Source organism: Salvelinus alpinus, chromosome 33, assembly GCF_045679555.1.
Source record: "Salvelinus alpinus chromosome 33, SLU_Salpinus.1, whole genome shotgun sequence".
Classification (NCBI taxonomy): Eukaryota; Metazoa; Chordata; class Actinopteri; order Salmoniformes; family Salmonidae; genus Salvelinus; species Salvelinus alpinus.
In genome coordinates, this window is record NC_092118.1 from 19287630 (window position 1) to 19303213 (window position 15584).

General features: G+C 45.9%; 1 protein-coding gene across 5 annotated transcripts in view; it reads right to left on the reverse strand.

The window, feature by feature from the left end:
* Positions 1 to 15584, reverse strand: part of LOC139563063 (E3 ubiquitin-protein ligase Arkadia-like) — a 50883-nt gene that overhangs the window by 8739 nt on the left and 26560 nt on the right. For all 5 annotated transcript variants that reach the window (XM_071381327.1, XM_071381331.1, XM_071381329.1 and 2 more), the window contains exon 4: positions 13350 to 13507. In XM_071381327.1, the coding sequence (XP_071237428.1) occupies positions 13350 to 13507 (158 nt within the window). The remainder of the gene's footprint in view (positions 1 to 13349; positions 13508 to 15584) is intronic.

Sequence of the window (15584 nt, forward strand, 5' to 3'; positions counted from 1 at the left end):
TTTACACAACATGCCTACCACTTTGAAGATGCAAAATATTTTTTATTGTGAAACAAAAAAGAAATAAGACCACAAAACAGAAAACCTCAGTGAAAAATAACTATTCACCCCCCCCCCAAAGTCAATACTTTGTAGATCCACCTTTTGCAGCTCCAAGACTCTTGGGGCATGTCTCTATAAGCTTGGCACATCTAGCCACTGTGATTTTTGCCCATTCTTCAAGGAAAAACTGCTCCAGCTCCTGGGTTCCGCTGGTGTACAGCAATCTTTAAGTCATACCACAGATTCTCAATTGGATTAAGGTCTGGGCTTTGACTAGGCCATTCCAAGACATTTAAATGTTTCCCCTTAAACCACTCGAGTGTTGCTTTAGCAGTATGCTTAGGGTCATTGTCCTGCTGGAAGGTGAACCTCTGTCCCAGTCTCAAATCTCTGGAAGCCTGAAACAGGTTTCCCTCTAGAATTTCCTGTATTTAGCACAATTCATCATTACTTCAATTCTGACCAGTTTCCCAGTCACTGCCGATTAAAAACATCCCCCCTGCATGATGCTGCCACCACCATGCATTTACATTACATTTAAGTCATTTAGCAGACGCTCTTATCCAGAGCGACTTACAAATTGGTGCATTCACCTTATGATATCCAGTGGAACAACCACTTTACAATAGTGCATCTAACTCTTTTAAGGGGGGGGGGGGGTTAGAAGGATTACTTTATCCTATCCTAGGTATTCCTTAAAGAGGTGGGGTTTCAGGTGTCTCCGGAAGGTGAATATTGACTCCGCTGACCTGGCGTCGTGAGGGAGTTTGTTCCACCATTGGGGTGCCAGAGCAGCGAACAGTTTTGACTGGGCTGAGCGGGAACTGTACTTCCTCAGAGGTAGGGAGGCGAGCAGGCCAGAGGTGGATGAACGCAGTGCCCTTGTTTGGGTGTAGGGCCTGATCAGAGCCTGAAGGTACGGAGGTGCCGTTCCCCTCACAGCTCCGTAGGCAAGCACCATGGTCTTGTAGCGGATGCGAGCTTCAACTGGAAGCCAGTGGAGAGAGCGGAGGAGCGGGGTGACGTGAGAGAACTTGGGAAAGTTGAACACCAGACGGGCTGCGGCGTTCTGGATGAGTTGTAGGGGTTTAATGGCACAGGCAGGGAGCCCAGCCAACAGCGAGTTGCAGTAATCCAGACGGGAGATGACAAGTGCCTGGATTAGGACCTGCGCCGCTTCCTGCGTGAGGCAGGGTCGTACTCTGCGAATGTTGTAGAGCATGAACCTACAGGAACGGGTCACCGCCTTGATGTTAGTTGAGAACGACAGGGTGTTGTCCAGGATCACGCCAAGGTTCTTAGCACTCTGGGAGGAGGACACAATGGAGTTGTCAACCGTGATGGCGAGATCATGGAACGGGCAGTCCTTCCCCGGGAGGAAGAGCAGCTCCGTCTTGCCGAGGTTCAGCTTGAGGTGGTGATCCGTCATCCACACTGATATGTCTGCCAGACATGCAGAGATGCGATTCACCACCTGGTTATCAGAGGGGGGAAAGGAGAAGATTAATTGTGTGTCGTCTGCATAGCAATGATAGGAGAGACCATGTGAGGATATGACAGAGCCAAGTGACTTGGTGTATAGCGAGAATAGGAGAGGGCCTAGAACAGAGCCCTGGGGGACACCAGTGGTGAGAGCACGTGGTGCGGAGACAGATTCTCGCCACGCCACCTGGTAGGAGCGACCTGTCAGGTAGGACGCAATCCAAGCGTGGGCCGCGCCGGAGATGCCCAGCTCGGAGAGGGTGGAGAGGAGGATCTGATGGTTCACTGTATCAAAGGCAGCCGATAAGTCTAGAAGGATGAGAGCAGAGGAGAGAGAGTTAGCTTTAGCAGTGCGGAGCGCCTCCGTGACACAGAGAAGAGCAGTCTTGAAACCTGACTGATTTGGATCAAGAAGGTCATTCTGAGAGAGATAGCAGGAGAGCTGGCCAAGGACGGCACGTTCAAGAGTTTTGGAGAGAAAAGAAAGAAGGGATACTGGTCTGTAGTTGTTGACATCGGAGGGATCGAGTGTAGGTTTTTTCAGAAGGGGTGCAACTCTCGCTCTCTTGAAGACGGAAGGGACGTAGCCAGCGGTCAAGGATGAGTTGATGAGCGAGGTGAGGTAAGGGAGAAGGTCTCCGGAAATGGTCTGGAGAAGAGAGGAGGGGATAGGGTCAAGCGGGCAGGTTGTTGGGCGGCCGGCCGTCACAAGACGCGAGATTTCATCTGGAGAGAGAGGGGAGAAAGAGGTCAAAGCACAGGGTAGGGCAGTGTGAGCAGAACCAGCGGTGTCGTTTGACTTAGCAAACGAGGACCGGATGTCGTCGACCTTCTTTTCAAAATGGTTGACGAAGTCATCAGCAGAGAGGGAGGAGGATTCAGGAGGGAGGAGAAGGTGGCAAAGAGCTTCCTAGGGTTAGAGGCAGATGCTTGGAATTTAGAGTGGTAGAAATTGGCTTTAGCAGCAGAGACAGAAGAGGAGAATGTAGAGAGGAGGGAGTGAAAGGATGCCAGGTCCGCAGGGAGGCGAGTTTTCCTCCATTTCCGCTCGGCTGCCCGGAGCCCTGTTCTGTGAGCTCGCAATGAGTCATCGAGCCACGGAGCAGGAGGGGAGGACCGAGCCGGCCATGCTTCACTGTGGGAATAGTATTCTCGGGGTGATGAGAGGTGTTGGGTTTGCACCAGACATAGCGTTTCCTTGATGGCCAAAAAGCTAAATTTTAGTCTCATCTGACCAGAGTACCTTCTTCCATATGTTTGGGGAGTCTCCCACATGCTTTTTGGCGAACACGAAACGTGTTTGATTATTCATTTTCTTTAAGCAATGGCTTTTTACTTGCCACTCTTCCGTAAAGCCCAGCTCTGTGGAGAATACAGCTTAAAGTGGTCCTATGGACAGATACTCCGATGTTCAAAGTTTCAGATATTTTTTTATAACCCAACCTTGATCTGTACTTCTCCACAACTTTGTCCCTGACCTGTTTCGAGAGCTCCTTGGTCTTCATGGTGCCGCTTGTTTGGTGGTGCCCCTTGCTTAGTGGTGTTGCAGACTCTGGGGCCTTTCAGAACAGGTGTAAATATACTGAGATCACGTGACCGATCATGTGACACTTAGTTAAATAAAGTCCACATGTGTGCAATTTTATTATGTGACTTCTGAAGGTAATTGGTTGCACCAGATCTTATTTAGGGGCTTCATAGCAAAGGTGGTGAATACACCACCACTTTTCCTTTTATACATTTTTTGAAACAAGTAATTTTTTTCCATTTCACTTCACCAATTTGGACTATTTTGTATATGTCCATTACATGAAATCCAAATAAAAATCAATTTAAATTACAGGTTGTAATGCAACAAAATGGGAAAAACAATTAAGTATCTATTTTCAAAATGCATACTACCTCTAGCTAATGAACTTTTGAATTTCAAAATGCATACTACCTCGCGCTGATGAAGCGTGTCTTCCGTTGCCTATGCGTTTGCTGTTTGAGATGCTGTAGCAACAGCTCTCGCGCTCTGAGAGATTTTCCGATCAAAGGCTCTGTATCTGTATGCTGTATGCGTGTGATAAATAAGATATGCCTACATAACGAATATACACAGAGTGAACAAAACATGCTCCTTCCATGAAAGACTGGCCAGGTGAATCCAGGTGAAAACTATGATGTCACTTGTTAAATCCACTTCAGATCAGTGTAGATGAAGGGGAGGAGACAGGTTAAAGAAGGATTTTTAAGCCCTGAGACAAGGATTGTGTATGTGTGCCATTCAGAGGGTGAATGGGCAAGACAAAATATTTAAGAGGCTTTGGATGGGGTATAGTAGTAGGAGCCAGGCGCACCGGTTTGTGTCAAGAACCGCAACGCTGATGGGTTTTTCACAATGAACAGTTTCCTGTGTGTATCAATCAATCAATTTTATTTTATATAGCCCTTCGTACATCAGCTAATATCTCGAAGTGCTGTACAGACACCCAGCCTAAAACCCCAAACAGCTAGTAATGCAGGTGTAGAAGCACGGTGGCTAGGAAAAACTCCCTAGAAAGGCCAAAACCTAGGAAGAAACCTAGAGAGGAACCAGGCTATGAGGGGTGGCCAGTCCTCTTCTGGCTGTGCCGGGTGGAGATTATAACAGAACTATGCCAAGATGTTCAAAAATGTTCATAAGTGACAAGCATGGTCAAATAATAATCATGAATAATTTTCAGTTGGCTTTTCATAGCCGATCATCAAGAGTTGAAAAACAACAGGTCTGGGACAGGTGGCGGTTCCATAACCGCAGGCAGAACAGCTGAAACTGGAATAGCAGCAAGGCCAGGCGGACTGGGGACAGCAAGGAGTCACCACGGACGGTAGTCCCGACGTATGGTCCTAGGGCTCAGGTCCTCCGAGAGAAAGAAAGAGAGAAGGAGAAAATTAGAGAGAGCCAAGATTTTCAAAATTTCCATAAATGACAAGCATGGTCAAATAATAATCAGGAATAAATCTCAGTTGGCTTTTCATAGCCGATCATTAAGAGTTGAAAACAGCAGGTCTGGGACAGGTAGGGGTTCCATAACCGCAGGCAGAACAGTTGAAACTGGAATAGCAGCAAGGCCAGGCGGACTGGGGACAGCAAGGAGTCACCACGGCCGGTAGTCCCGACGTATGGTCCTAGGGCTCAGGTCCTCCGAGAGAAAGAAAGAGAGAAGGAGAAAATTAGAGAGAGCCAAGATTTTCAAAATGTTCATAAATGACAAGCATGGTCAAATAATAATCAGGAATAAATCTCAGTTGGCTTTTCATAGCCGATCATTAAGAGTTGAAAACAGCAGGTCTGGGACAGGTAGGGGTTCCGTAACCGCAGGCAGAACAGTTGAAACTGGAATAGCAGCAAGGCCAGGCGGACTGGGGACAGCAAGGTGTCATCATGCCCGGTAGTCCTGACGTATGGTCCTAGGGCTCAGGTTCTCAGAGAGAAAGAGAGAACGAGAGAATTAGAGAGAGCATACTTAAATTCACACAGGACACTGGATAAGACAGGAGAAGTACTCCAGGTAACCAACTGACCCTAGCCCCCCGACACAAACTACTGCAGCATAAATACTGGAGGCTGAGACAGGAGCGGTCAGGAGACACTGTGGCCCCATCCGAAGAAACCCCCGGACAGGGCCAAATAGGAAGGATATAACCCCACCCACTTTGCCAAAGCACAGCCCCCGCACCACTAGAGGGAAATCCTCAACCACCAACTTACAATCCTGAGACAAGGCCGAGTATAGCCCACAAAGGTCTCCACCACAGCACAAACCAAGGGGGGGCGCCAACCCAGACAGGAAGATCACGTCAGTAACTCAACCCACTCAAGTGACGCACCCCTCCTAGGGACGGCATGAAAGAGCACCAGCAAGCCAGTGACTCAGCCCCTGTAACAGGGTTAGAGGCAGAGAATCCCAGTGGAGAGAGGGGAACCGGCCTGGCAGAGACAGCAAGGGCGGTTCGTTGCTCCAGAGCCTTTCCGTTCACCTTCACACTCCTGGGCCAGACTACACTCAATCATATGACCTACTGAAGAGATAAGTCTTCAGTAAAGACTTAAAGGTTGAGACCGAGTCTGCGTCTCTCACATGGGTAGGCAGACTGTTCCATAAAAATGGAGATCTATAGGAGAAAGCCCTGCCTCCCGCTGTTTGCTTAGAAATTCTAGGGACAATTAGGAGGCCTGCGTCTTGTGACCGTAGCGTACGTATTGGTATGTACGGCAGGACCAACTCGGAAAGATAGGTAGGAGCAAGCCCATGTAACGCTTTATAGGTTAACAGTAAAACCTTGAAATCAGCCCTTGCCTTAACAGGAAGCCAGTGTAGGGAAGCTAGCACTGGAGTAATATGATCAAATTTCTTGGTTCTAGTCAGGATTCTAGCAGCCGTATTTAGCACTAACTGAAGTTTATTTAGTGCTTTATCCGGGTAGCCGGAAAGTAGAGCATTGCAGTAGTCTAACCTAGAAGTAACAAATGCATGGATTAATTTTTCTGCATCATTTTTGGACAGAAAATTTCTGATTTTTGCAATGTTACGTAGATGGAAAAAAGCTGTCCTTGAAACAGTCTTGATATGTTCGTCAAAAGAGAGATCAGGGTCAAGAGTAACGCCGAGGTCCTTCACAGTTTTATTTGAGACGACTTTACAACCATCAAGATGAATTGTCAGATTTAACAGAAGATCTCTTTGTTTCTTGGGACCTAGAACAAGCATCTCTGTTTTGTCTGAGTTTAAAAGTAGAAAGTTTTCAGCCATCCACTTCCTTATGTCTGAAACACAGGCTTCTAGCGAGGGCAATTTTGGGGCTTCACCATGTTTCATTGAAATGTACAGCTGTGTGTCATCCGCATAGCAGTGAAAGTTAACATAATGTTTCCGAATGACATCCCCAAGAGGTAAAATATATAGTGAAAACAATAGTGGTCCTCAAACGGAACCTTGAGGAACACCGAAATGTACAGTTGATTTGTCAGAGGACAGACCATTCACAGAGACAAACTGATATCTTTCCGACAGGTAAGATCTAAACCAGGCCAGAACTTGTCCGTGTAGACCAATTTGGGTTTCCAGTCTCTCCAAAAGAATGTGGTGATCGATGGTGTCAAAGGCAGCACTAAGGTCTAGTAGCACGAGGACAGATGCAGAGCCTCGGTCTGACGCCATTAAAAGGTCATTTACCACCTTCACAAGTGCAGTCTCAGTGCTATGATGGGGTCTAAAACCAGACTGAAGCATTTCGTATACATTATTTGTCTTCAGAAAGGCAGTGAGTTGCTGCGCAACAGCTTTTTCTAAAATCTTTGAGAGGAATGGAAGATTCGATATAGGCCGATAGTTTTTTATATTTTCCGGGTCAAGGTTTGGCTTTTTCAAGAGAGGCTTTATCACTGCCACTTTTAGTGAGTTTGGTACACATCCGGTGGATAGAGAGCTGTTTATTATGTTCAACATAGGAGGGCCAAGCACAGGAAGCAGCTCCTTCAGCAGTTTAGTAGGAATAGGATCCAGTATGCAGCTTGAAGGTTGAGGCCATGATTATTTTCATCATTGTGTCAAGAGATATAGTACTAAAACACTTAAGTGTCTCTCCCGATCCCAGGCCCTCGCAGAGCTGTGCAGATCCAGGACAGCTAAGCCCTGGAGGAATACGCAGATTCAAAGAGGAGTCCGTAATTTGCTTTCTAATGGTCATGATCTTTTCCTCAAAGAAGTTCATGAATTTATTACTGCTGAAGTGAAAGCCATCCTCTCTTGGGGAATGCTGCTTTTTAGTTAGTTTCGCAACAGTATCAAAAAGAAATTTTGGATTGTTCTTATTTTCCTCGATTAAGTTGGAAAAGTAGGATGATCGAGCAGCAGTGAGGGCTCTTCGGTACTGCACGGTACTGTCTTTCCAAGCTAGTCGGAAGACTTCCAGTTTGGTGTGGCGCCATTTCCGTTCCAATTTCCTGGAAGCTTGCTTCAAAGCTCGGGTATTTTCTGTATACCAGGGAGCTAGTTTCTTATGACAAATGTTTTTCGTTTTTAGGGGTGCAACTGCATCTAGGGTATTGCGCAAGGTTAAATTGAGTTCCTCAGTTAGGTGGTTAACTGATTTTTGTCCTCTGACGTCCTTGGGTAGGCAGAAGGAGTCTGGAAGGGCATCAAGGAATTTTTGTGTTGTCTGAGAATTTATAGCACGACTTTTGATGCTCCTTGGTTGGGGTCTGAGCAGATTATTTGTTGCGATTGCAAACGTAATAAAATGGTGGTCCGATAGTCCAGGATTATGTGGAAAAACATTAAGATCTACAACATTTATTCCATGGGACAAAACTAGGTCCAGAGTATGACTGTGGCAGTGAGTAGGTCCAGAGACATGTTGGACAAAACCCACTGAGTCGATAATGGCTCCGAAAGACTTTTGGAGTGGGTCTGTGGACTTCTCCATGTGAATATTAAAATCACCAAAAATTAGAATATGATCTGCTATGACTACAAGGTCTGATAGGAATTCAGGAAACTCAGAGAGGAACGCTGTATATGGCCCAGGAGGCCTGTAAACAGTAGCTATAAAAAGTGATTGAGTAGGCTGCATAGATTTCATGACTAGAAGCTCAAAAGACGAAAACGCCATTTTTTTTTTTGTAAATTGAAATTTGCTATCGTAAATGTTAGCAACACCTCCGCCTTTGCGGGATGCACGGGGGATATGGTCACTAGTGTAACCAGGAGGTGAGGCCTCATTTAACACAGTAAATTCATCAGGCTTAAGCCATGTTTCAGTCAGGCCAATCACATCAAGATTATGATCAGTGATTAGTTCATTGACTATGACTGCCTTTGAAGTGAGGGATCTAACATTAAGTAACCCTATTTTGAGATGTGAGGTATCACGATCTCTTTCAATAATGGCAGGAATGGAGGAGGTCTTTATCCTAATAAGATTGCTAAGGCGAACACCGCCATGTTTAGTTTTGCCCAACCTAGGTCGAGGCACAGACACAGTCTCAATGGGTATGGCTGAGCTGACTACACTGACTGTGCTATTGGCAGACTCCACTAAGCTGGCAGGTTGGCTAACAGCCTGCTGCCTGGCCTGCACCCTATTTCATTGTGGGGCTAGAGGAGTTAGAGCCCTATCTATGTTGGTAGATAAGATGAGAGCACCCCTCCAGCTAGGATGGAGTCCGTCACTCCTCAGCAGGTCAGGCTTGGTCCTGTTTGTGGGTGAGTCCCAGAAAGAGGGCCAATTATCTACAAATTCTATCTTTTGGGAGGGGCAGAAAACAGTTTTCAACCAGCGATTGAGTGCTGAGACTCTGCTGTAGAGCTCGTCACTCCCCCTAACTGGGAGGGGGCCAGAGACAATTACTCGATGCCGACACATCTTTCTAGCTGATTTACACGCTGAAGCTATGTTGCACTTGGTGACCTCTGACTGTTTCATCCTAACATCGTTGGTGCCGACGTGGATAACAATATCTCTATACTCTCTACACTCGCCAGATTTAGCTTTAGCCAGCACCATCTTTAGATTAGCCTTAACGTCGGTAGCCCTGCCCCCTGGTAAGCAGTGTATGATCGCTGGGTGATTCGCTTTAAGTCTAATACTGCGGGTAATGGAGTCGCCAATGACTAGGGTTTTCAATTTGTCAGAGCTAATGGTGGGAGCCTTCGGCGTCTCAGACCCCGTAACGGGAGGAGTAGAGACAAGAGAAGACTCAGACTCAGACTCGCTACATAATGGGGAGAACCGGTTGAAAGTTTCTGTCGGCTGAATGAGCGACACCGGTTGAGCATTCCAACAGCATTTCCCTCCAGAAGCCATGAGAAAGTTGTCCGGCTGCGGGGACTGTGCGGGGGGATTTATACTAACGTTACTATCTGTACTTACTGGTGGCACAGACGCTGTTTCTTCCTTTCCTACACTGAAATTACCCTTGCCTAACGATTGCGTCTGAAGCTGGGCTTGTAGCACAGCTATTCTCGCCGTAAGGCGATCGTTCTCCTGTATATTATGAGTACAGCGACTGCAATTAGAAGACATCATGTTAATGTTACTACTTAGCTTCGGCTGTTGAAGGTGTTGACGAACCATGTCCAGATAAAGCGTCCGGAGTGAAAAAGTTGAATGAGGGAAAAAAGTTGCGATGGAAAAAACTAAAAATATAAACGGTAATTAAAAACAAAAACAAAACAAAAAAACGTAAAGTTGTCAGCTAGCAAAGTAAAGTTGGCAGCAAAACGCACAGCAACAAAACGCACAGCAACACGTCTGCAGATTCAATATGCCAATATTCCATTCAAACAAAGCAGTCAATCAAGTCAAATCAAAGTGTATCAAGAATGGTCCACCATCCAAAAGACATCCGGCCAACTTGACAACTGTGGGAAGCATTGGAGTGAACTTGGGCCAGCATCACTGTGAAACGCTTTCGACACCTTGTAGAGTCCATGCCCCGACGAATTGAGGCTGTTCTGATGGCAAAAGCGGTTGCAACTGAATATTAAGAAGGTGTGCTAACGTTTTGGACACTCAGTGTAAGCCTACTATACACACAGCAATTTTATCTGCTTTCTATTTATTTATTTTTAAAATCGGCCAAAAGCTGGCTATTACCGGTTAACGGAAACCCTGGTGTGTAGACTGGCTGCAGTGGCTTGGCAGCCAGGGAGAAGAGACCTCATTAGCATTCCACAGTGTGCGCTCCATCTGCTTTTCATACTCACAAATTAATTTCTCCTCCTCCTCCAAAGAAATGCAAATAGGCTCATATCTCACACTGCTCTGTTATTCTGTTATCAGTCACACGGTGCGAGACCAAAAAGAAAATGCACCAAATTGGACTTAGTCACATTAATGCTTTGGTCTGGTTTGCTAATGCCTCAGGTTAGAGGGCAAACTGGTCTGGGAAAACATAACCATTAGCCAGAGATATGTAGGATGTTGGAATGGTTAAGCAAAAACAGTCAGTCGACACCTGATATACAATAATAATAATAAATTGAATGTATAATTTGCTTTTCATTGAAATAAATAAAAACAATAAACAACTAGACAGAGAAACTGAAACAAAGTACCCAGATGACACTACAAGGGACAAGGAACACAGCTATATCTAATGGAGGACCTTCCTAAAGAGGAGGGATTTCAGGTAATTTTTAAAAGGTGTATATGCAATGGCTTGGGGCTGTCATGAATGTATGAACTGAACTGGAGTAAGCCTATACATCTGGTGAGCATAATGTATGTACAGTTGAAGTCGGAAGTTTACATACACCTTAGTCAAATACATTTAAACTCAGTTTTTCACAATTCCTGACATTTAATCCTAGTAAAAATTCCCTGTCGTAGGTCAGTTAGGATCACCACTTTATTTTAAGAATGTGAAATGTCAGAATAATAGTAGAGAGAATGATTTTTCAGCTTTTATTTCTTTCATCACATTCCCAGTGGGTCAGAAGTTTACATACACTCAATTAGTATTTGGTAGTATTGCCTTTAAATTGTTTAACTTGGGTCAAACGTTTCAGGTAGCCTTCCACAAGCTTCCCACAATAAGTTGGGTGAATTTTGGCCCATTCCTCCTGACAGAGCTGGTGTAACTGAGTCAGATTTGTAGGCCTCCTTGCTCACACACACTTTTTCAGTTCTGCCCACAAATTATCTATGGGATTGAGGTCAGGGCTTTGTGATGGCCACTCCAATACCTTGACTTCATTGTCCTTAAGCAATTTTGCCACAACTTTGGAAGTATGCTTGGGGTCATTGTCCATTTGGAAGACCAATTTGCGACCAAGCTTTAACTTCCTGACTGATGTCTGGAGATGTTGCATTCACTATATCCACATAATTTTCCTTCCTCGTGAGGCCATCTTTTTTGTGAAGTGCACCAGTCCCTCCTGCAGCAAAGCACCCCCACAACATGATGCTGCCACCCCCGTGCTTCACGGTTGGGATGGTGTTCTTCGGCTTGCAAGCCTCCCCCTTTTTCCTCCAAACATAACGATGGTTATTATGGACAAACAGTTCTATTTTTGTTTCATCAGACCAAAAAGTACGGTCTATGTCCCCATGTGCAGTTGCAAACCATAGTCTGGCTTTTTTTTAATGGCGGTTTTGGAGCAGTGGCTTCTTCCTTGCTGAGCGGCCTTTCAGGTTATGTCGATATAGGACTTGTTTTACTGTGGATATAGATACTTTTGTATCCGTTTCCTCCTGAATCTTCACAAGCTCCTTTGCTGCTGTTCTGGGATTGATTTGCACTTTTCGCACCAAAGTACGTTCATCTCTAGGAGACAGAACGCGTCTCCTTCCTGAGCGGTATGACGGCTGCGTGGTCCCATGGTGTTTATACTTGTGTACTATTGTTTGTACAGATGAACGTTGTACCTTCAGGCGTTTGGAAATTGCTCCCATGGATGAACCAGACTTGTGGAGGTCTCCAATGTTTTTTCTGAGGTCTTGGCTGATTTATTTTGATTTTCCCATGATGTCAAACAAAGAGGCACTGAGTTTGAAGGTAGGCCTTGAAATACATCCACAAGTACACCTCCAATTGACTCATGATGTCAATTAGCCTATCAGAAGCTTCTAAAGCCATGACATCCTATTCTGGAATTTTCCAAGCTGTTTAAATGCACAGTCAATTTAGTGTATGTAAACTTCTGACCCACTGGAATAGTGATACAGTGAAATAATCTGTCTGTAAACAATTGTTGGAAAAATTACTTGTGTCATGCACAAAGTAGATGTAGTATGAATTGGGGATGATTAAATACACAGCTCTTCAATGGACTTTGTAATTCAATGTAGGCTATACTCATCAGGAGTCGGCTGTATGTCCCCTAAATCCAGAGTGAAACCCTTTACCCACATAAGCTTTAATACTGCCAGGTGTATTTCATTCATTGTGCCTAATGCCTCCACATTTACAATGAAGAGCATGCTTCTGGCTACTGCTCCAGTGGCAGGCATTACTGTGACATCTTATCATGCTACAAACATGATAGGATTGACAGTATGAAATGACATGCATCAGAAATGCATTGGGTTGATGTGTAAAAGCCAACCAATGAAAGAGCAGTCGCTCTTAGGGGCACGGTCGCTATTAATATCCCTCCATTTGATGAAAAGATACAGATGAATCATTATTAAACAGTGCTCGCTTACGGGAACATTTCAAATTGAATTGTGATGACAGGACAATTCTTATTTCAAGTTAGCGACACCCACTCGCTCCCAGGTTTGGAGAGATGTGTGGAAGAAGCTAGCTAATCCTATTAAACAATAGAGTGTAAATGAGAGTATTTAATTTGACATGTAATATTTCCCAACCTCCTACGCAGTGTTGAGCTGGATCATGTAAGAAAGCATTAAAACTCATCTAAATCCTAGTATTGGACGCCCACATTCACATGCTGTGCGACAGTCCGGCTATCGTAAGCAGCATCTATAAAAAACTGTTCCCAAATGTAATTGATTTTTACACATATAATCACTAGATCTATTGTCTTTCTGCCTCAAGAGTAAACTTGCTTCTCTGTATCTGTATCCGTGTGTGTGTGTGACATTGACACACAGAGAGAGAGAACATGCAACCATTTGTATGTTGCTCATATAAAAATGACTGTCCTTAAGAGGACAAATGCCTCAGAGGACTACTGTAAACTCGCCTTTGTGTTGAAAGACAAATGAGCCTAGCTTTGAAAGAAAAGACAGTGGAAAAACAGAGGCCAAGTCTAGGACGTCTATGTGACTGTTACATCATATAGTTCATCTCAGAGTGGTATTGTGGGTCGGCACGTCCTCATGCTCACCATCCTCGTCCACTGTGAGGTCCACCACCTCCCCGGCGCTCTGGCGCAGCGGCTGAATGACGGTAGAGAGGCGGTGGCGGCTGCGCGGCTCCTGGGGTCGGTTCTGGGAGCAGCTGGGGCCCCAGTACATCCTGCCGTGGCCCCCCACCGAGCGAGGCCTGTAGACACAAACACACAGCCAGTTAGAGAGGAAGGAGGGGAGAGGGGGGTAAACAACCAGATAATGCCAGGTTATCTGGACCCCGGGCCTGGGCTACGGTATTGTAACAATTCTATGAGATTGCTGACCACACAGCCCTCTCACTGGAGACCGGTGGTCAGTGGATGAGAACCAGTCCATAAGACTTCATGGAGAAGTGAGAAAATCCAGACAATTCAGCCTATTTTTCCTCCCAAAGCAAATCTCTTGCTTTCCCAGCCCGATTGTCCTTTACATAAATATATGAACAACAGTTCATTTTATGATGTCATTTATGTAGTAAAAGGGAAAGTTGAAACGTTGTCATTTGGAGGCAGGGGATGGTCCACATGGCTTTTTCTGTGTGATGAGCACAAATCGGGCTCACTTTGGGAGCTGCTGGAACACCTGGCTGGAATGTAAATAAGAGCTAGCTGACATGAGTGCTAGCGCTGCAGCTAATTCAAAAAGACAGTCTACACACAGCCGTGCGTATGAGAGAGACACACAGCTGTGTAAACTTTTGAGAACCACATAGAAAGATCATGTTTGTTTTACACACATGGTTTCTTCCACCACACCCACTAAAAAACTCCAAAACAACCTTGTGGAAAACACAATTCAACATCCAACACACAGAAACACCTCTACCTCATTTAGCCTCAGCTACCACACACATTTGCTCAAGTCACAACCATTGTGCATTATTGACTGTGCTCTCTTCCCTCTCCCTTTTGCAGTCTTCCTCTCTCCGCATCTCACTGCCTCACTCTTTCCTCCTGCCTTCCGCTATCTTGTGTGATGTGGGAGTCCAGAGAGTATCAGTGTGCCGTAAAGCAGGATGAGAGGGGGGAGCCTAGGGGATAAAGTGCCTGCCGTAAAGCAGCCTGTCATGGAGACATGGAGAGATGAGGCTGGGGAAGAGAGAGAGCAGTGAACCAGGACTGATGGCCAAGACCAGGCTGAGGGAAGGGGAGAGCCAGGAGCAGAGAGACTCTTGCTCCTCTCAACACAGGGCTGCTGCTGGAACCACTAAACCACAGGTTGCATCATTAAAACAATAAGATTACAGACAAGCATGGTGGGCTGCTGCTATTCCAGTGAGACCAGTGTGTGTGTGCACAACAATAGCAGCGCCACACACACACAGCCATGTAGGCCTAAGAAGTCCTTCTAATAAGCAGGCGTGTGAGAGAGTGTCCACTCACACTCCGTCTTCTCACACAATTCAGCAGAGGAAATGCCATTCTAACTGCTGTGGGCTGCATCAGTGCTGTGATGTGGGGGGATCCCATTAGCTCATACTGCAGTCCATTCCATTTCCTGTCAGACGGACACACTTCACAACAAACGAAAAAGAACGGAAGGCAACAAAAACCTATTAGTGCAACTTCTAATGTTGGCAATGCAGAAAAGAGGAAGAAAAGCCATGGCATGTCCCATGGGGCAGTTCTCACCCATGTGGAGCAGTGAAGGTGGTACACACAGAGAGCCAGTACAGGGGGTGTGGCTTGATTGCACTGTAATTGGCACCTGCTCCTCCTCTGTCCCACCTCGGGGCCCAGGGAGCAGGCTAGCCCACCTCGGGGCCCAGGGAGCAGGCTAGCCCACCAGGGACAAGCACCTAATTACCCACAACGTAGACCTGGGATTATTTTGTAAATACCTGTTTACCACCGTGGCCTCTGAGGGGTGGAGGCGAGGGGAAAACAGAACACAGTAAACATGAACACTGTGGGAACTGGGGGCTTGGCAGGACCACGGTTTTGCCATCTCCACGCGCACTCTGCCAAATGCCCGAGGGCTTAGAGAGGGCTCGGCAGTGGGGTAATGTTTGGCTAACTGCAGGGACGGGATCTATGGACTGTGTATAAAGGCTATGGTACTGGGGGGAGGAGGGAGGGGGCGACACAATTAAGGGACTAAATGGACTGTGTGTGGAAACAAACATTATGAAGCATCTGGTACTACATCACAGCAAGGCAGAAGCGCAAGCTGCATGTTCTGCACCAAAATCCAAAGCATTCACTGATACTGAATATGGCACTTATGCATAC